Below are 22,100 nucleotides of genomic sequence, written 5' to 3' on the forward strand. Positions count from 1 at the left end.
TCCCCGCTCCCTACTACCTGGCTGTCCCAAATCCCAGATCCTCCCCCAGGAGACTCCCCTCCAACCAAACCAGCATCTGAAAAGTGCACACCAAACCCAGTAGACCTCAGGGCTACAGAACACCCCCCCCCCCGAGGCCACTGACTCTGCTAGAAATCCCAGGTGACTCCCCAAACCTTGCTCTCACCCTCAGCCCAAGCTCAGGGGGACCCAGGAGGTGTGAGGCCTCTCCCCCAAGTGCCTGCCAGCCTTCCAGGGGCTCCCGGGCTCCTGACGGCCTCCTTGTGTGTCTCTCCAAGGGGGCACAGATTCGGCAGGGAGACAGCATGACACCGACAGGTCAATGCTTGAGGCGTGCCTGGAAATACTCCCGGATGGAGCCTGGCGGGGCCTCTGCCAGGGCCGAGGCAGTCCACTGGGTTTTCCAAATCTTCCTGGCATGTGGTGGCACTCAGGTGGGGGGACCAAAGGCTGTCCTTCTACCCTCTCTCCCTCACTGCTGCCTACACAGGTGGGGGGCCTCAGTCCCTCCGTCACTTCCCAGCCTCCATTCCTCAAGTCTGTGCTGACAGAGTCCACAGCCCCAGGCAAGGCACCTAACATCCCTCAGCTGCTTTGATGTCCTTCATCCCCTTTATAAAAACAGCAGGGATGGGTGAGGTCATGTCTGTATCATGCAGTGAGCTCACTTGGAGCCAGGTTCTGCGTAATTACAAGGTGTAGTTATGATTTCAAAATATTTGTTCCCACTTCAACAAGGGGGTCACTGGAAGGCAAGAGCACAGAGCTCTGAACCAGACGACCTGGGGTGACACATCCCACCCAAGAAGGCAGCCTTTGTGTTCACAATGAGGGCGAGGCCCCAGGGGATGCCTTTGAACCTCTGTGAGGATGTGGTCCCCTAGGTTACCTGGGATACAAATACCTACCGGGAAATTCTGCCGCATGGTTCACCATCTTTTGGTTTGTTTTGTCTGTTGATAGGTTTGAGCAGTTTAATTTCTTTGCTGGGGACATCAACAGATCTCAGTGTATTCATGAAATGTCTGTCTTCAAATCTCCAAGAATTTGTCTTCCAGGTACAAAATCATAATTTTTTTTTTAAAGAAAAGAAGCGAGCGTTGGTCATTCTAGCTATATCATAGCACTGAGTGCTCAGGACCTGGTGCAAAAGGTTTTCTCTGGGGCTCCGGACAAAAGTGTGTTATGGCCGGGATGGCACTTCAGGATGGGGAAGTGGTATCCTGGAGGCTTGTACATCATACAAGTGTGTGTGTGTTTGCTTGCAAGTGGCACATGTGTGCATGGGTGAGCATGTGTGTGGGTGGGTGTAGGCAGGTAAGTGTAAGTGTGTTTGCCCTTGTAAGTGTGTGAACACCAAGCAGGAGTGTTTAGGAGGGAGATGGGTTTGTCCATTGAGGGATATCGACTTAAAAATAAAGTCACAACCTAAAAGTTGAGAGTTATGTTTAATTCAGTGGAAATTTTTAGGACTTGAGGCCTGGGAGACAGCATCTCAAATGACCTTGAGAGAACTGCTGCAAGGAGGCAGATGGAAGAGTCAGGTTATATAGAAATTTGCAACACAGGGCAGGTAGTCTGAACATCAAAAGTATTTTGTGAATTAAAGAAAACTAGATATCCCAAGTTAAGCAATTTAGTGCTTTTCTGTGTATGGGAAGATGCAAAGAGTCCGGGCTCTCTGAAATCATTCCTTTCATATGCATCTCAGCTATCTGGGGCCAGAATCCTGTGTTTTTCACACCCAGAGTTCCTCAGGACTCACCGTAGGGAATGGCTACAGCCTTATGGATGCCAGATTGCAGGTATTCTTTTCATTCCTTGGTGCCCTTAGGGCTCAGGAATTCACATTTGGAGGGCTGGAATCACTGATGACTGTGACATCCTTGTTTACTGATATGGCAGGAAATACTCCATTTCTCAGGGAGAATGGTGCTCATATGGGGGTTTTACATACAGTCCCAGTAAAGTGTCAGGCTTGGGTTCCTGAAAGCCAGGATGAATTGGTTTTGGATGTGGGTGGGTTTGGTCCTTCTGACAGACATGTCACTTGGGTTCAGTATATCCTTTGGCTTGATTGTCATCATCACTGGTATCAGCAGTCACATTACTGAATCAGGTTCGGCCGCTCACTGCTCAAAAATCAATACTGGAGTGAAGCAAATGTTGGTAAAGAAAAACATTGCTTTTGATCAGAATGCTTGCAATCTGGAGAGATGATGAAATTCAGTGTCCCCAAAACCACCTCTAGAGATTCTGCTTGGCCCTGAACATCTTTAAAGGGAAACGGGGAAGTGATCTCAGTTAATTGCTGAGAAGAGGAGGGCAGGGTCCTTGCCATCCTCCACCGCATGCAGGCTTGTGTCCAGGCTCATCCACTCCTTGTGGTCTCTCTCTCTCTTTTTTTTTTGTCATGCGTGCATGTGTGCTTCAGTTGTGTCCGACTCTTTGCAACGCCATGGACTGTAGGCCGCCAGACTCCTCTGTCCGTGGGATTCTCCAGGCAAGAATACCTGAGTTGGTTACCATTTCCTTCTCTTTAGATGCTCTCTTGTTCACACAGTTTGTTCAGGAGATTACTGAAGGGGAATCTGGGGAAGAGATCTGGTCATCTGTTGATTCTTACTCTTCATTTCGACTTCTTTAATCTGCGGAAAGAAGCAGTAGGTCAGGCAAAGTATTGCGTGATCAAAAGGTCTGAAAGGTGTGCTTGGGCAGGAAATGAGCAGGGCAGGGCCGGGGAGGTGGTGGGGGGTGGTGGCTGGTTCGAGGTTAATGACAGGATGGAAGGGGCCTCCTCCAGAGAGCACCTCCTGCCAAAGGCCACTTCCAGTCACCCTGTAGGAGCTGACGATGCTATTGGGGGAACCCCAGTACCAGGCCCTAGTGGACCCCAAACACCGGGCCTTCTGCCCATGAAGACACCACCCTCTGAAAGCTAAGGCATCTGGGAATGCGCTTGACTGGGAGGTGAAGGGCAGGTAAGAGTAAATTAAGCTGAGAAAGGGAGACAGCATTCCTGAGAGAGGTCGGCAGGAGCAGAGTGGGCATAGGAAAAGCAGGAGACCAGTCTAGGGAAAAGGGGAGACATCTCTGCAGCAGAGAGCAAGGACCTGGAGGGCCTGGAACCAGAAAGTGACTCGAGTTTTCTCCAGAAGTCTCCGACAACATGTCTTCCCAATCCCTCTCTCCCCCAGAAAGTCCAGGGAGGAGCTTGACAGCTGGGTTCTAAGCCTTGGCAGGTGTCTATTCTCATTCTTTGCTTCTTAGAAATAATCTTTCCAGATTCTGTGTGTTTTTTGTATAATTTTACTTATCTGTTTATTTTTGGCTGGGTCTTCTTGCTCCGTGGGCTTCTCTCTAGTTGCAGTGAGCAGGGGTGACTCTCCAGCTGCAGCGGCTTCTCCTGTGGCAGAGCACTGGCTCTGGGGTGCACAGGCTTCAGTAGTTGCAGCATATGGGCTCAGTAGTTGTGGCTCCCAGATTCTAGAACTCTGGTTCAGTAGCTGTGGCACATGGGCTTAGCTGCTCCACGGCATGTGGGATCCCAGATCAGGGATCGAACCAGCGTCTAGGTTGGCAGGTGGGTTCTTTACCACTGAGCCGTCAGGGAAGCCCTGCCAGGTAGTTGTGATCTCTCCTCCTTGGTCCTTGGCAAAGTTCACTTGTACCAGAGGTCACATGCGCAGCTGCACAGCTGTGGAGACTTCGATTTGTTCAATAGGGTGGAGCTCTCTGTCCTCTGGTCCTTGTTTCGGGCGCTCACGCAGCCTCAGCTGTACCCCAGCCGAGCCCACTGAGACCATGGGTACCAGTCCTGCCCCACAGCGGTACAGGCCCATCCTTCATCCGAGCCCATGTGACATGGTGTGTCCAGCCTCACCCCCACAGCCCTCATGAATGAGACATCTTAGGAAAATGGTGGTTTTGTGACTGCCTGCATTTGATGGGCTTGTTTTTCTAAAACAGCTTGTCTGATTTAAAAAAAAAAAAAAAGACTATTATCAATAAAATACTCAGACTGTTAAAATGTGAGGCCTCAGGCACGTCCAAGATGACTAATCATCTCATGTTGTTAGCATCTGGGACACAGGGAGATGCTCGGCTGTGTTGTGTTTCATTTGGTTCCCCCAGTTCTCGGGCAGTTTGGGCCCAAGAGTAATTTCTACACATGGGGACCCAAGGTGTCATGCTACTGGCAAGAGGAGGAAGGCTCGGGGATTGGGCTGAGATCGCCCACTGCGCCTTCTCTGGGTGGTTTAGGGACATCTTTGTATGTGCTGAACCCCAGCAGGGGTCCTCCTAAGAGCCCCCCTATCCAAGAGGTCCAGAGTCATGGGGGGAGGATGCCCCTGCTCAGGGGAGTCTGTTACCAAACCCAGGTTCATGTTCAGGATGCACTGTGAAGCCAAACAGACTAGAAGGTCAGAGGTTGGAGCAGAGAAAGGTTTATTGCAGGGTCATGCAAGGAGAATGGGTGGCTTCTGCTCAAAACTCCCCAGAGGCTTTCAGCAAAGCATTTTCAAGGGCCAGGTTGGGGGGTAGGGGGTGTCTCAGGGTGTGTGATTACCTTGTGCACAATTCTCTGATTGGTTGATGTTGAGATAACAGGGCAGTTAACGTTACTGATCCTTAGACACTGGAAGGCCTGCGGGCTATGTGCTCCTGATCATCAAGTAGTTAGTTTCTTCCACTTGTTGGTGATGTTTAGCATTGGAAAAACTCAGGAAAAATACAGAAGATGCTATCATCTGGGTACTTCAGCGAAGAGCCCCAGCAGAGAATATGAGGGTGGGGGGTGTCTGTTCCAGGGAGGCCCCCCCATAGGGTCTTGCTTGGTTACAGGTCCACACCCACCCTGAGCCCTGAGTGTTCCTTTGCGGGTTCTCGGTGGGGGCTGAAGATAAGCAGAGATGGAAAGGCACCTCTTTATTCCTGGCCAGTCACCGCAACTCTTCCTTGGAGACTGTGGTTGAGCCTGTGGGTGGTCCCCACGCAGGGGAGGTTCAGGGGGTTCATTCACCCCAGCCTGTGCTGGGGAACTCCTGTGGCTCTGTCAGTTTGTAATTCACCAGAAGTGCAACCCAAGGCTGCTGTCAGTCTGGTGGGGGAGTTCCTTGGTCTGCACATACAGCATCCCCCAGTACCCAGTTTAGTGCCACTCAGGCCATTGGATGACCACACAGGTGGACCTTCTGGGCCTCAATAATTCATCCAGTGCAGCATCCAGCTTGGTGCTTTCCAAAATCGGCCCCTTTCCCCTCAGCACTGTGGGATTCTGGGCCCCTTTATCACAGCATCAGATTTGCCAAGGGAGCCTCAGTGGGAATGCCCTGCAGGGGTCACCCTGAAGGGGTCCTCACAAGTGACCTCTTTTTAAAAAATTGTGTGGGATTAAAAAAAGAAGTAGGCCCCTCTCCCACCTCCTGCCTTCTCTCCCCCTACTTCAAAAGGTCTTGCCAGGAATCACCCCCCACAAGGGGTGGCGAGAGACCAGGCCTGGGCCTCCTTTCACCCTGCCCTTCCTGCCTCCTCTCCCCCTTTGGCCACAACAGTGTCTGCACCACCCGTGGGTGACTTCGACAACATGCTCGCCTCAATTTTTATCATAAACCCCAGCATTATTTTTTTCCTCTTTAAAATGTAACAGCCAAGCAGAAGCAAAGAGGAGTTTATCCAGTTGGCCGCCAGCTTCCAGCTGAGGTGGAATTTCCTCCTCACGGCAGTGAGCAAAGCCATGACGCTCTGTCACAGAGACAGCTTCGGTAAGTCCAAAAACACACCGTGCTGTGTAGTCTACCTATTACAGGTGTGGTCACAGCCTCAGTGTTGTCCGTATGGCTTCGTGAAACCAACTCACCATCTTCTCACCTTTTTATGTAGAATACAACCCGGACACAGAGAATCACACAAAACCACGCTAATCTTTTTATAACAACAACACGATGATTCATCAAATGGTTGGACCCTGCCTCACTCTCCTGTCCATGAAAATAATCAGTAAACAATCAAAACTAAGAACAAAGTTTACTTGAGCCAGACTAAAGATTAGGCCTCCCAGGTAGCACTAGTGGTAAAACAATCCTCCTGTCAATGCAGGAGTTGTGGATTCAATGCCTGGGTCAGGAAGATCCCCTGGGAGAGGGCATGGCAACCCACTCCAGTATTCTTGCCTGGGAAATTCCATGGACAGAGGAGCCTGGTGGGCTACAGTCCCTGGGGTCACAAAGAGTCAGACATGACTGAGTGACTTAACACACCCGCACTAGGACTAGCCCACAAGCCCGCTCCCCAGGTGACCGTGGGAAGCTGCTCTGGATACTCGGGAGAGCAGCACGGTTTCATATCTTGTCAGAACAAAGAACATTAAACAAGTCAGGCTTACGTTTCTTCAAGGTTTAAAAAGAGAGAGAGAGAGACCAGCACGCACACAGCAAGTCAGCATGGCCTTGGCACCTGGAAAGGGAGTCTCATAATTGAAGGAGGACCAGCGTTGGCATCCCTGGAAGGGAGGCATTTAATCTGTTTTCAACATGGATGTTCTTTATTCTGGTCAATATGTCCTTTTCTCTAACAATCGAAGCAGAGGACCTGTGTAGGGTTGATAGGCCACAAACTTGATACTAGTTTTGTTAGCATCAGAGTCAAGTTCACTCTTGTATAAAGCCAGATGCCTCCTCTGGAGTTCAATATGTCGAAGTTTCTTTTATCATTCTCCTGCCATCATTGTCAGATACGCAGGAAACCTCCCCTGACTTTTGAATTATCTGCTTTGGGACATTCTGAGAAAAGAACCAGACACCCTCTTTTACTCCCAACTGAGATGGTGGAAAAAAAATGGGTTCTTTGGGGCACCTAAGAACCTATTAACTTCCAGGAATAATAATTGATAAAGTTCCCCCTGTGGGCTTCCCTGATGACTCAGACAGTAAGGAATCTGCCCGCCCATGCAGGAGACCTGGGTTCAATCTCTGGATTGGGAAGATCCCCTGGAGAAGGGAATGGCTACCCACTCCAGTATTCTAGCCTGGAGACAGAGGAGCCTGGTGTCACAAAGAGTTGGACACGACTGAATGACTGATGCCACTGTGCGCAGATGGTGGGAAGAATAAAGCAGAGTCTGTCTTGCAAACTTTCTTGTCAAAGAGATGGTCTTCCTGTGCCGGGGGAGGTCTCACCTGTCACAGCTGTGGTCTGACGCACAGGACAGGAGAGTCCTGGGGAGGGACATTCACTGCTGAGGCCCACAGCCCCATGGAGGGGATCACTCGTTTCAGAAGATATCTGTGCATCCCTGCAAAGTCCCAGACACCTTCCTGGACACTGGACACACAGCCACGGACAGACAGACAGAGCCTCCACCACACGAGCTCGCACACCAGTCAGGGTGAGGAACCCCTGCCCCAGGGCTGCCAGAGGCCGTTGCAGAGGGTACGGGGATCAGGAAGAGCGGACAAAGAGCAGACAAGCCCTATTCTAGACCATTCTGCAAACTCTGGGTCTCTTTGGAGGGTTTCGGCTGTAAGCAGCCACACAGGTGACATCCATTCATCCTGAGGCTCTGCCCATGAAGGTCAGGATGACAGGCTTAATGTTGATGCTCTTCCAGGGCAGAGTTCAGGTACAACCACAAAAGGAAAACTAGCCCTTTTAGTAGTTGGTGCTGTCGACTGAAAAAAAATGCACAACCTGAAAGTTAAGAGTTATGTTTTATTCAGTGGACAAAACTGAGGACTTAAGCCTAGGACACAGCATCACAAGCAGCTCTGAGGGACTGAAGAGGTGAGGGGCAGAGCCAGGGTGTATATGAGTTTTTTGCAACAAAGACCAAGTAGTGGGAACATCAAAAGACTGCTGTTAATTAAAGAAAACCTGACATCTCAAGTTAAGGAATTTGTGTGTGTGTGTGTATTAGTCACTCAGTCACGCCTGACTCTTTGCGACCCTGTGGACTGTAGCCCACCAAGCTCCTCTGTCCATGGGATTTTCCAGGCAAGAATACAGGAGTGGGTTGCCATGCCCTCTTCCAGGGGATCTTCCCGACCTAGGGATCGAACCTGGATCTCCTGCATTGGAGGCAGATTCTTTCCCATCTGAGCCACCAGGGAAGCCCTAAAGAATTTAGTGCTCTTCTATCTATGGGAGAATGCAAGAGTCTAGGCTCACTGAAATCATTCCTTCGATACGCTTCTCAGCTCTCCAGGGCCAGTATCCTGTGTTTTCTCATCCTGAGTGTCCTCAGGGGGTGCTGTTGGGGCAGCTGCAGCAGCTGATTACCAGATGAGGGGTGAACACCCTGCCTCCATCCTGAGTTCCCTCAGGGCTCACTGTTGGGGGCTGTAATGTGATGGCTTGATGGCTGCAGCATCCTTTGATAACTCATAGAGTCGGTGCCATTCTTGGTCTACAGTGGTTTCCCCCTCCACCTTCTTGGACCTTCATATGAAGTCAAAGTACTCACACCACCTGTTCTTCCTCTGCACATGGACCATGGTTTCACAAAATCAAACAAGCAAAGAGTTGTTTCAGGGTCAGACTTATTCCAGACCAGGCCATGTCATGTCACAGAACCAGGTTCTCTCACCCAAGACCTAGCAGAGAAGAGTGGACCTTGTGCAAAGCTTTGAATTGGACAGAAAGGGTCAACACACCCTTTTGGGGTTGGTGCCATCGTTCATGGTCTGAGTTATTTTACAAATCTTGTAAATTGTATCAAACAGGTAATATGATTCTCTTGCCCAGAAATGCGAACTGTAGTGTGTCAGGTGGGTGCAGCTGAGGACAGCTGTGTGGCATTTGTAAATTAACGTCAGTGGCATTCTTTACTGTCTGTGTATGTTTAGTCCTTTGAATTCTCTCTTTTTTAAATTTATTTTTTATTGGAGTATAATTGCTTTACAATTATACTGTTGGTTTCTGCCGTACAACATGAACCGGCTATATGTATACATATATCCCCTCCTCTTGGGTCTCCCTCCCACTGCCCCATCCCTCCCCTGTAAGTCATCACAGAGCACCGAGCTGAGCTCCCAGTGCTATAATCAGTTGCAGCAGCTTTCTATTTCTCTCATTAATTGAGTTCCATAAAATCTTTGAAACGCGTTCATTTTACATCTGTGTGAGAATCATGGTTTTATCTTCATTAAAAAATTATCTTTTGATGTTTGGCAGAAACCAACACAATTCTGTAAAGCAATTATCCTTCAATTAAAAAATAAGTAAATTTAAAATAAAAAAGATTTTTAAAGATTAATTTAAAAAATTATCTTTTAAGAACTGTTCTAGGCCATATCTCCCCCCACCCCGTTTCTCAACTGAATGTTAATTATCTTTTTGTTTTCTGAAGCCAGAGGCCTTGGGATTCAGAGCACTCAGCTGACCCCTGCCCGCCAACTCCCTAAGGACAGCCCCTGCGCCCCTCACCGGTTTCCCCCCAGGAGATGCAGCCATGTAGTGGGTGGTCAAGGGGCTCGCTCTCCACCTCTGGGAAGGGCACCCGTTTCTCTGCAGGATGGCCCCCCTCCCATCTCACAGCAGCTATGTTGATGTTCTCTGTCATGACTCAGCTCACTGAGCACCTTGTGCTAAAGCCACTTTCTGGGGTCCTCTGGGTATGGGATGCTGCAAGGGTGATGGATGCTGCAGGGACTCTTAGGCTTTGCCAGGAGGAGTGAGGCTGTAATGCACAGGAGCTGAGAGCCCTGGAAAAGCTGTTCATTCCACCGGGATCTGTTTATCTGTCCATCTGTCTGTCTGCTTATTCACTGGGGGGTGGTTATTTCAATGTAGGCTCCTGGCACCTGTTTCACTTGCTGCTTTTGGAATATGTGATTCACACACTTCAGTCGTGCATTGAGGAGGAAGAAGAGGACGACATGGGAAGTCTCAAGGAGATACTGCCAGATGACCAGTCTCCTGTCCAGCCAGACCGTGAGCCCCACCACCCTCCAGACTGCCCCCCAGCTCAGGAGCAGGAAATCCTGAGTGCAGATCCCCCCAGGGTGATGCTCAGATGCAGGGACCAGAGCCCCGGTGCCACGGTGGGGAGCAGCGTGGTGGTCAGTGTGCCTGACTTCCTGGTAGACACCGTCACAGGCAACAAGGTACGCACACCATGGCCCGACCTTCCATCCACCAGTGTTCTCAGGGAAGTGAGAACCCAGGGGCTTAGGAAACCCATGTGCTGTGGTTAGTCTCTCAGTTGTGTCCGACTCTTTGCAATCCCATGGACTATAACCCATCAGGCTCCTCTGTCCATGGGATTCTTCAGGCAAGAATCCTGGAGTGGGCTGTCATTCCTTTCTCCAGGGGATCTTCCCAACCCAGGGATTGAACCCAGATCTCCCGCATTGCATGCAGATTCTTTACCATCTGAGCCACCAGGGAAGCCCTAAGAAACCCATAGAGGGGGTTATACATTGTCCAAACAAGGACACAGGATTCTAGATTCATCTATGTTTTAAGCGATTTTGCCAGTGTGTCTGTTGACCACTGCTCAGCTCTGAAACGTGCCTGGTTTGATGAGAGCTGTGGAATATGGGGACGGCCCTCACCTGGCCCTCCCAGAGCCTGCCTGGCATGAACAGACTCACTGAGGAGCAGATCACTACAACTAAGAGGGGTGACATGTACTGAAAATGCCTCTGGCGGCGTTTAAAGAAAGGAAAGACTGAATAGTCTGAGTACAAAGGATATTTGAAAGGACGGAATTGGGGTCCATCTTGAAAGATATAAAAATAAGGATTGCAGGAATTCCCTGGTAGTCCAGTGGGTAGGACTCTGCACTTACACTCCCAGGGCCTGAGGTTTGATCCCTGGTTGGGAAATTAGTATTCTGAAAGCCTTGCAGCATGGCCAAAAAATTAAAATAATGAAAAGTAAAGCGATTTCTCTGGTGGTCCAGTAGCTAAGACTCCACACTCCCGATGTAGGAGGTTGGGGTTCGATCCCTGGTCAGGGAACTAGATCCCATGTGCTGCAACTAAGACCTGGGGAAGCCAAGTAAATAAAAAATAAATAAATATTTAAAAAATAATGAAAGTAAGAATGGCTACTTATCAAATGTACTGTGCACACTTGATATATATTGTCTCAAAGCCATACAACCCTGCAAAGTATCTGTCCTTATCATTTTCATGCCATGGATGAGGAGACAGAGGCTCAGAAAAGCTAAGCAAGAGGCCGAGTCACACAGCAAGTAAACTGCAGAGCAGAGGCTGACACCCTGGCCTGCCTGATCTCATCATTCTTCTTCTACAATGCTAGATGGGAGGAGGATGGTCCAGGCCCCCAGAAGAGTAGGACACAGGATGCAGAGATCTGAGATGGGGTCTTGAATGCCAGGGAAGGGAGGCAGATTGAGCGGGAAGTTCAGCTGGATGCGAGGCAGGGGAGTGGGCTGGTTGGGGAAAAAAACCTTGACAACAACTGTCAGTAGTAATTTCTAAAACTCCTGCACACATGTTTGGAAGCTTGGCCTCTTTATGTGGCATTCTTTTTACCTCCGCAAGTTCCCCTTCTGAGCAGATGAGGAGTCTGCTTAGGAGACCGCTGAAGGCAGGGGCGTGACCTCAACCTGGATGAAATGTGGTCAGAGCCACATGGCTGAGTCACAGCTGGAACTGTCTGTGTCCTGTGTGCATGCTAAGTCGCTTCAGTCGTGTTCAACCCTTTGTGATCCCATCGACTGTAGCCCGCCAGGCTCCTTTGTCCGTGGGATTCTCCAGGCAAGAATACTGGAGTCGGTTGCCATTTCCTTCTCCAGGGGATCTTCCTGACCCAGGGATCAAACTCGTATCTCTTGCATTGGCAGGTGGGTTCTTTACTACTAGCGCTACCTGGGAAGCCCGTCCATGCCCTGCAGTCCTTCCCCATTCCAAGCACACAGAACCTCGGCAGACTGTTACTGAGCTGGACTGGACGAGTCACTCACTGGTCTGAACAAATGACATAGAAGCAAAAGAGCCACTTCTCACAGTCACCAGCCCTCTGTCTCTATCAGGTGTTCATTTGCTGACCTCGAGATAGTAAATTTGACACCCAGTGCTTCCGTGCTCTCGGTGCTAGAGGCTCTAATGTGTGTCTGTAAATAAGAAACTCATCTCCCCTGGGAGTGTGTATATGAAGCCAACAAGACAGGAGACCAGGGAACGGGAAAACTCTGGCCCCCAATCAGGGACTGGTGGGGGGGAGGGGTGCTGGGCCACCGAGAGAAGGAGCAGATGGAGGCGGTGCAGGCTCCACTCATTGAGCTGGTGATTCAGGGCTGTGGGCAGAGAGAAGGCCCAGCTCGGTCTGGAGAAGGGACAGGTTGGCCAGACTGTGCCCTAGAGAACCCTCTCCTGGCCCCTGACCCTCTGGAGAACACACCCTATCCTGGTGACAGGACCCGTTGGGGATCGCTTATCCCAGTCGCTTGGAAGCCCTAACAGGATGCATGTCTGAGCTGGACGTTCAAGTCTGATGATTTGGGAAAACATCTGTAGCCCACTGTGAGCAGTTCTGGTACATAACTTTCTGGGTTCAAATTCCACGTCTTCCACTTAAGCAGGTTTCCTAGGTGGCTCAGTGGTAAACTCCCCCTGCCAGTGCAGGAGACATGGGTTCGATCCCTGGGTCGGGAAGATGCCCTGGAGAAGGAAATGCCAACCCACTCCAGTATCCTTGTCTGGGAAATCCCATGGACAGAGGAGCTGAGAACCTTGGGCAAGTTGCTTTATTTGTCTGCTCCTCAGCTTCCTCTTCTACAAAATGGAAATAAAGACATCTAATTCCATAGGCTATAAGGAGGTATAAATAAGTTAATTATTTGTAAAATTCTTAGAAGCATAAAAAGTACCCATAACCCTAGTCACTGTTATTATTTCTCCAACAAAACCTAATCTGAACACCTTTCCAGAACATTCTCTACCCAATCCCCTAGCCACTCTGAAGTTTATTGCAATGGGTGCCTCCTACCTATATTTAATTGATGGCAACAGTAGAGAGGACATTAAATAATTGAACAACATAATAAAGCAATACAAGCAGATAAATGTCAGATAATCCAAGGTAGTATGCATTAGAGATTAATTAAACCTGCTTGTGCTCATGTGAGCCCGCCGAATTAGCTTTAATGACTTAAACACTCTAACACTGAAAAGTTAGGCTCGTCTAATTTCCATTGCATTCACAAGTCAGCATGCGCACTTATCTTCAGCAAAAAAGCACACGCTCAGGGTCCCATCTGCTCTCATCTGCCATGAGTTAACACCTGTTCAGCTGCACCTCTGGGGCTGACCCCCCTGAACAATTCAGCTCAGTCCCTGCACCTACAGCAGCAACTCAAGTCAGCAGTCCCCCCACCACTTCCATCTGTCGCTCTTCTCCATTCTACCGATGCTCAAAATAGTAAGATGTCAAGGCATGTTTTAAGAATAAAAGAAAAATTATGCTGATATTAAATAAAGGCCATTCTCCTTAACCTGGCAACCAGTTCCAGTATTCTTGCCTGGGAAATCCCACGGACAGAGGAGTCTGGTGAGCTACAGTCCGTGGAATTGCAGAGTCGGACACGAATGAGCATGCACACACACATACACAGAGTTTTCAGTTTAGGTCATATACTCAAGCATTAAAGCATGGCAAAAATATTTAAAAATAAGTGACTTCAGCCAAAAGGTAAAGATGAAGAAAGGTGGTATTTGGTTTTTTGTTTGTTTTTTGTTTTGAGAGACAGAAGAAAAACATCTTTTCTTTGATTGGTGATGGTTATCAATGAATTTATGGAAAATGGGTGAGATATTTACTTTCATTAACCTTGCATTCAAAGTTATCTTTTGCACATCTTTGTCAAAATGTGCTAGCTTATGGGGATGATGGGGGGCACTGTTGAAATCAGACCAAGAAAATACATCTCTGTCAGTTTGAAAGTAATCATATCAGAGGATTTGCCCATCTTTCGAATACCCCTGGAGCTCAGGGTGGCATATTATCCTTGTTTCTCTGATAGGAAGGTTTGCTCAGGCAACTTGATGACTGTCTGAGAGCCAACACCAGGGTCTGTGAACATCTTGTGTCAGTTACTACCCTATCGAGTGTCAATGTAACCCATGAGAGTCTTCACCGGCTTCCTCCTTTATATACTGGTCTATTTGACCAGTGGTGGAGGGAGGGTCTGTGTGGGAACTTGAGCCAACTGTGTCGGCTCATAGGGTCAGGATCCATCTGGAAAGCGGCCAAGGTGACGAGCAGTACAGCTGTGAGGAGACCCGTGGGCACTTCACGGGCTCCCTCCTGACTTTCACAACTGATCCAGGCTGTCTGAGGCTTTTTCATTTCTTAATTTTTTGGCCGAGCATGAAGGATCCTAGTTCCCCAACCGGGGATGGCACCGCACCTCCTGCACTGGAAGCACAGGGACTGCTGGGGAAGTCCCTCCCCCGTGCCTTTAATGGCTATGTTGTTTCCCTCTCTGGCCTCACAAACACCTGCAGGTGCCCCCATCCTTTTCCTCAAGGGAGCCACCTGCTCCCACTCTTGCGCCAACACCCAACACCCTCTCTTGTGCCATCCTGGGTTTGAGATTCCTTCCACAAAGCCTTCAGCAGCCCCTGAGTGCTCCCCTGGGAAGTCGGGGTCCCCTGCACTAGGTCCAGGGTGAGATGAGTGTGTGGTAGGAGAATTCAAATGGTGGGTCCTGAAATGGAAAAGTGTGCCTTTCTTTTTTCATCTTTTCTTCTAAACACTCCTCCCCAACCCACCCACCCCACACAGCTCATCCAGGTATTGTTGGAAGATGAAGCCACAGAAAGCACCATCAAACTCAGCCTTCCTCTGGGACAAGAGACCCTCATAACCCTGACAGATGGACAAAAATTTGTGATCCACATATCGGATGTATCCCAAAGCTCTGAGGATATTTATCTCAGGGAAAGTAATGCTGACATGGGAGATTATTTATTGGACTAGGACCTGAGAAAACACACATTTTTTTCATTCTTAAGAATAGAGTAAATGCTAACACTTTTGTATTGGTAAGAAAGAAGATTTTGTGTAAATAATAGAGGTAGCACTGTTTTCTGTTTATATGTATTTCAAGGAGTTGGTTTTGATGAATCATATAAACTGATTTGGAGAATAATTTTTGCCTCTGTTGCCTCTCTTCGGGGCTTTCCCAGTATTTCTGTGGGGACTTGAGAGAAATTTGAGAAATCTTGTTGGTAATAAAAACATGGATCATTCTCCAGTGAAAGATAAAGTTTGTAGAATAGCAACTAGTACAAGCAGTCAAAGGCTCCTCATAATATTTTTCTTCCCCTCAGTAGTACCCTAATCAACATAGTTTGTGGAAAGATCCCCTCAGGCCTTGAGGAAGAGGGAAAAAACTCAATTATTTGATAGTGCTGTTAGACTTACTCACTGCTCCAATATAGCAGGGGTCCCCAACCTCCAGGATCTGATGCCTGATCTGAGGTGGAGCTGATGTAATAATAATGGAGATAAAGTACACAATAAATGAAATGCATTTGAATTATCCCCCAGCCCTCCAGTGCATGAAAAAATTGTCTTCCAAGAAACCCGTCCCTGGTGCCAAAAAGTTTGGGGACTCCTGCTAAGGATCCTACCTTGGCTTCATTCACATGGCTCTTTTATTAAAGTGACATAGAATTATGAATCCAACGATGTCTGCCACAAATGTGGATGTCCTGCTGATGCTCTGTTCCTCTCTAGCAAAATCCTAAAAAAATCCTGAAACTAAGCATAGATCACTGTTAAACCAGACCATTTTTATGTAACCGATTATGATATTTGAAAGGAAATTAACAATTCATGCTTAACACAATGTCTGGTAGCAGTGGAAATAAGGGAATGTTTTATTGATCTCCTATTACATAAGAAATGAATTAAATTTCCTGAAATGCTCGGGAATTTTAAAGAAACATCAGAACTCTAGATCACTAGATTCATTAAGAGTTATTCATCATTATGGTTTAAAAAGTAATCATGTTTTAGAGCCTTTACTACTACATTGAATATGTGATCTCATTTCCTAAGCCATCTGGGAGCAGTTATTTGTCAAAAAAAAAAAAAAAACCACACACTCAGAGGCCTTCATCCCTTGGCTTACTGTTCAGTGACTTTGCATATCCTTTGTTCACATCTAAGCAGACAGGTGATGGGCTGAGTCAGGGAACAAAGGCAACAATAAGCTTTATGGGTCCGGGAACAGTGAATTGTGTTTGCATACTTTGGGGTAAACTGATTAGCTGAGACCTGGCAGAGGGCATTCATCCTTGAAAAGACCATCCAGGCAGTCAAAGAAAATTCCACTTTTCTGTTTATCTGCAGGGTTTGAAGTTAGGATAGGGGATGGGGGAGGATGGGTAGTAATAGGAGAGGAAGGGGCTTCTGGGGCCCTCATCTGCTCCAGCTCTTGGTCTGGGGGTGATCCTACGGCATGTTCACCTTGCAAAAATGTGTTTCAAAGCTTCACATTTGTTTTGATTGCTTTTCTGTATATGTTCTATATGACAACGTACTTTTTAAAACAGAAGTCTGTGCACGTAGGGAGGGGGTTGGGGAGAGAAGGACAGGGAGTTTGGGGGTTAGCGAACTATTATTATAAACTACTACAGTGAGTGCTGAGTGCTCAGTCGCTTCTGTCGTGTCTGACTATTTGTGACCCTATGGACTGTAGCCTGTCAGGCGCCTCTGTCCATGGGATTCTCCAGGCAAGAATGCTGGAGTGCTGATACGCTGGTTCAACAACCTCACACTGGGAACCACTGACCACTATGGCCCAGCAGAGTAGTCAACCTGGGATTAAAAACAGAATCACTCAGGAAATAATTAACAGTTCCAGGTGTGACTATCAAAATTGTCCACACATTACCAGATGTCCCCAGGGAGTCAGGGGAGACTATCACACCTAGCTGAAAACCACCAGCTTGATACAATTACTTGTGAGAATAATGGGGGCAACATCATCCATTTAGACTAGTAGTTCTTAAACCATGCATGTATCAGAATCTTCTAAAGAAACTATTAAAACATGAACTGTTAAAAAAAAAAAAAAAAAAGAATACTGGAATGGGTTGCCATTTCCTTCTCCAGGGAATCTTTCCAACCCAGGGATCAAACACAGGTCTCTTAAGTCTCCTGCATTGCAGGTGGGTTTTTTACTGCTGAGCCACCAGGGAAGCCCATAAACTACTACAAACTACATATATATATATATATATACACACACTACTGTTATATATAGGATTGATAAACAACAAGGTCCTACTGTATAGCATAGGGAACTATATTCAATATCCTGTGATAAACCATCATGGAAAAGAATATTCTAAAAATGAAGGTCTATATATGTATGACTGAATCACTTTGCTGTACAGCAGAGATTGGCACGACATCACAAATCAACTATACTTCAATAAAAAGTTTAAATTAAAAAAAAATCAGTGCACACATTGTAGAGATTGTGCTGGGAGTTCCCAGTAGGAGAGAATGAGGCTAAGAAGCACACAGGAAGGTTTGGAAAGCAACGAGGGCCCTGTATTTATCATTCCCCATCATCAGCAGGTGCTTGGATGGTTCTGCTAATCTGGGCTTGGCGAACCTGGGCTGGGCTCACTCAGCCAGCTGCTGTCCCTGACAGGCTCGTGGGGGCCGGCAGGTCTCGGATGGTCTCCCCTGGGATCACTAGGCTCCTCTCCCACATCCCTGCAGCAGCCCAGCCTGGGCATGTTCTCACAGCAGAGCTGGGGGCCAAGGAAGCAGAAATAGAAACAGGTTTTCATGCTTCTGTTTGCATCAGTGCCTGTCCCATTATCCAAAGCAAAGTGGAGACGGTTCTAGGAAAGGGTGTGCACACAGAGGGGATGTCAAATGGGTGGATTATATGGCAGATTGGAAAAATCCACCCATTTGACATCCAATCTGCCATATCAAGGTCAATGCTACCTGCTACCCAAATCATTATCCCAGATGTTCGATTAGGGAGACAGTTTTGCAGGAGAATGACCTGCTCAAGGTCATCTGGACAACAGTGAGACCCTGATCATCAGAACAGTGTCCACAGTTACCCCATGGCATCATCCACTGTGACATTTTGACAGCACTGCCTTCATGCAACATAATCTGATAAGAAACATAGACATTAGCTCCTTAGTGCTGCAAAGAGCCCATAGTAGTTTCTGAAACAGTCACTTTAAGTAGGAATAACAATGAGAACTTGTACAGATGGGAATCTCCCCAGGGCACATCACTGATTGTCAGTGTGGTGCCTACAGCGAAAGCAGCACATCGAATTTTCTTCACATAATAATAATAACTACACCCACATAGATCTTGGAACACGAATTTTCACTCATGACGATGGTGAGTTGGAGGCCCACTAACACTCTGTCAGTGGATTTTTCCAAAAACAGAAATTTGATCTAAAATGTACAGTGATATGTTCCAAAATTATCATGCATTCTTTTACCAGGTACTTTTTAAATATGGGGGATCATCAATGAACAAAAGCAGCATCTCCCTGCTCTTAAAGGATGAAGAAATTCAGAACAATCCTCCCCAGAATGTTCCACTTTGGCATGGGGGCCCTGCAGGCTTCAAAGAAATATATTCCCTCCCTTGAGTACCTATACTTGACTCTAATACTTTGGCCACCTGATATGAACAGCCAATTCATTGGAAAAGACCCTGACACTGGGAAAGATTGAAGGCAAAAGGAGAAGGGAGTGGCAGAGGATGAGATCGTTGGATGGCATCACCAACTCAATGGACATGAATTTGAGCAAACTCTAGGAGATAGTGAAGGACAGAGAAACCTGGCGTGCTGCAGTCCATGGGGTCACAAAGAGTCAGACACTTTGCAACTGAACAACAACCTTGACTACCTAAAAGAATTTAAAGCCAAGAAGAGAGTCCGCACCAGATGTCTGCTGGCCCCTTTATCCTGAACTTCCCAGCTTTCAGAACCATGAAAAATGTCTTTTGTTTGAACCACCTAGCCTATGGTATTTTGTTATAGCAGCCCAAACAGACTAAGACAGCCCTTTGTCCCACTTTGAGTGACATTAAGAACTTAGATTGGTCAGTGGACTCAGGTGTGATGTGGACCAGGCTGATCCTTCTATTATAGGATTCCACATCAATATTTCATTTAATAATTTTTATATTGATTATTGCTGCCTATACTGATTGATTCATTCAGTTCTGTTCAGTCGCTCAGTTGTGTCCCACTCTTTGTGACCCCACGGACTGCAGCATGCCAGGCTTCCCTGTCCATCACCAACTCCTGGAGCTTGCTCAAACCCATGTCCATCCAGTCGGTGATGCCATCCAACCATCTCAGCCTCTGTCATCCCCTTCTCCTCCTGCCTTCAATCTTTCCCAGCATCAGGGTCTTTTCCAGTGAGTCAGTTCTTCGAATCAGGTGGCCAAAGTACTGGAGTTTCAGCTTCAGCATCAGTCCTTCCAATGAACACTCAGGACTGACTTCCTTTAGGATGGACTGGTTTGATCTCCTTGCAGTCCAAGGGACTCTCATGAGTCTTCTCCAACACCACAGTTCAAAACTATCAACTCTTCCACTTTCAGCTTTCTTTATGGTCCAACTCTCACATCCGTACATGACTACTGGAAAAACCACAGCTTTGACTAGACGGACCTTTGTTGGCTTTTTAATATGCTGTCTAGGTTGGTCATAGCTTTTCTTCTAAGGACCAGCGTCTTTTAATTTCATGGCTGTAGTCACCATCTGCAGTGATTTTGGAGCCCAAGAAAAGAAAGTCAGCCACTGTTTCCATTGTTTCCCCATCTATTTGCCATGAAGTGATGGGACCGGATGCCATGATCTTAGTTTTTTGAATACTGAGTTTTAAGCCAGCTTTTTCACTCTCCTCTTTCACTTTCATCAAGAGGCTCTTTAGTTCCTCTTCACTTTCTGCCATAAGGGTGGTGTCATCTGCATATCTGAGGTTATTGATATTTCTCCTGGCAATCTTGATTCCAGCTTGTGCTTCATCCAGTCCAGCATTTCTCATGATGTACTCTGCATATAAGTTAAATAAGCAGGGTGACAATATACAGCTTTGACATACTCCTTTCCCAATTTGGAACCAGTCCATTGTTCCATGTCCAGTTCTAATTGTTGCTTCCTGACCTGCATACAGATTTCTCAGGAAGCAGGTAAGGTGGTCTGGTATTCTCATCTCTTTAAGAATTTTCCACAGTTTATTGTGATCCACACAGTCAAAGGCTTTGCCATAGTCAATGAAGCAGTAGATGTTTTTCTGGAATTCTCTTGCTTTTTCTATGATCCAATGGATGTTGCAAAATGATGACTTTTTCAATTTTATAATTGTTTCTAGACACATTAGCTAAAATTCATATAGAAAGCAAATTTTTCCCTCATCAACAATTTGGTTGTTGTTGTTGTTCAGTTACCTAGTCGTATCCAACTCTTTGTGACCCCATGCGTTACAGCACGCCAGGCCTCCCTCTCCCTCATCATCTCATGAAGTTTGCCCAAGTTCATGTCTATTGCATCAGTGATGCCATCCAGCCATCTCATCCTCTGATGCCCTCTTCTCTTCCTGCATTCAGTCTTTCCCAGCATCAGAGACTTTTCCAATGAGTCTGCTGTTTGCATCAGCTGACCAAAATACTGGAACTTCAGCTTCAACATCAGTCCTTCCAATGAATATTCAGGGTTGATTTCCTTTAGGATTGACTGGTTTGATCCTGCTATACAAGGAACTCTCAAGAGTCTTCTCCAAAACAATTTGGTTACCTTGAAATATAATTCATAGAGGGAGGGCAGGATCAATGCTTGAATTATTTTTGCTTTTAAAAAAATAAAAGTGGGGGAGGGATAAATTGGGAATTTGGGATTGACATATTCTCACTAGTGTACATAAAATAGGTAACCAACAAGGACCTACTGTGTAGCACAGAAAACTGTATTCAATATTCTGTAATAACCTAAATGGGAAAAGAATTTGAAAAAGCATAGATAGATGTAGATGTATAACCAAATCACTTTGCTGTACACCTGAAACTAACACAACGTTGTTAATCAATATAAATAAAATTTTTAATTGTTCAGAATTATCTGGAAAAAAAAGTTTTTTCAGATTAAATTGGATGTCCTAACAGTTTCCACTGATGACTAATGAGGATTTGTTTTCAGTTGTTTCTAATCATTATTAACTCAGAGATGTTGTGCACTCTCTACCCGGTTTCCCCCAATACTAATTTACATAATTAGATTATAACATCAAAAGCCAGAATTTGCCATGGGTGCAGTCTGTGTGTATAGCTCTAGGACTTTCTCTTGCCTGTGGGTAACTAACCCCACAGTCATGATACAGAACTGTGATTCGGCACAGAGAGCTCCCTCACGCTACAGCTTTTTACAGCCACACTCCATCACTAACCCTTAGCAACCCACTAATGTTTCCCACTCCTATCATTTTTGTCCTTTTAAGAATGTTATGTAAATGAAGTCATACAATATGTAAGCTTTGAGACTAGCTTTTGTTCTCAGCAGGATGCTTTTAAGATCCACCCAAGTTGTTGTATGTATTAATAGTTTGTTTCTTTTTAATGCTGAGCGGTATCCCAAGGTATGGATACACTGCTGTTCATTCACATATTGAGGGATATTTGGGTTGTTTCCAGTTTGGGGTTATCATGAATAAAGCTGCTATGAACAATGGTGTAGATAGGGTTTTGTGGGGAACATTTTCCTATTTCTCTGGGATAAATGCCCAGGAGTGCAATTGTTGGGAAGTATGGTAAATTGGTAAATGTAAGTTTAGGCTTTTTTTTTTAACTGCCGTCATTTTTCTTTTTGATACTTAAATTATTCCATCTTTTTCCAGTGGAAGATTTTTCAAGTTGCCTCTTTGACATGTTCAATTGGTCTTTTCTAGCTGCTGCTTCTTTTCTTTCTTTCTTTCTTTCTTTTTTTGACTCAAGTAAACATCCCAGGCTCCTCTTGTAAATCTCCAGCCCCAAACTTTAAATTGTGCTTTGTTACCTTTGACTGGGGAACAGTGGAAACTGTGTCAGACTTTATTTTTGGG

General features: G+C 46.6%; 1 protein-coding gene across 5 annotated transcripts in view; it reads left to right on the forward strand.

The window, feature by feature from the left end:
- RFX8 (regulatory factor X8) overlaps positions 1 to 15,142 on the forward strand; it is a 51,641-nt gene extending 36,499 nt beyond the window's left edge. For all 5 annotated transcript variants that reach the window (XM_081596914.1, XM_081596917.1, XM_081596915.1 and 2 more), the window contains 4 exons: positions 985 to 1,079; positions 5,672 to 5,786; positions 9,811 to 10,124; positions 14,776 to 15,142. In XM_081596914.1, the coding sequence (XP_081453040.1) occupies positions 985 to 1,079; positions 5,672 to 5,786; positions 9,811 to 10,124; positions 14,776 to 14,970 (719 nt within the window). In that variant the 3' untranslated portion in view covers positions 14,971 to 15,142. The remainder of the gene's footprint in view (positions 1 to 984; positions 1,080 to 5,671; positions 5,787 to 9,810; positions 10,125 to 14,775) is intronic.
- The last annotated feature ends 6,958 nt before the right edge of the window (positions 15,143 to 22,100 follow it).

Source organism: Giraffa tippelskirchi, chromosome 4, assembly GCF_054371585.1.
Source record: "Giraffa tippelskirchi isolate mGirTip1 chromosome 4, T2T-mGirTip1v1.2.pri, whole genome shotgun sequence".
Classification (NCBI taxonomy): domain Eukaryota; kingdom Metazoa; phylum Chordata; class Mammalia; order Artiodactyla; family Giraffidae; genus Giraffa; species Giraffa tippelskirchi.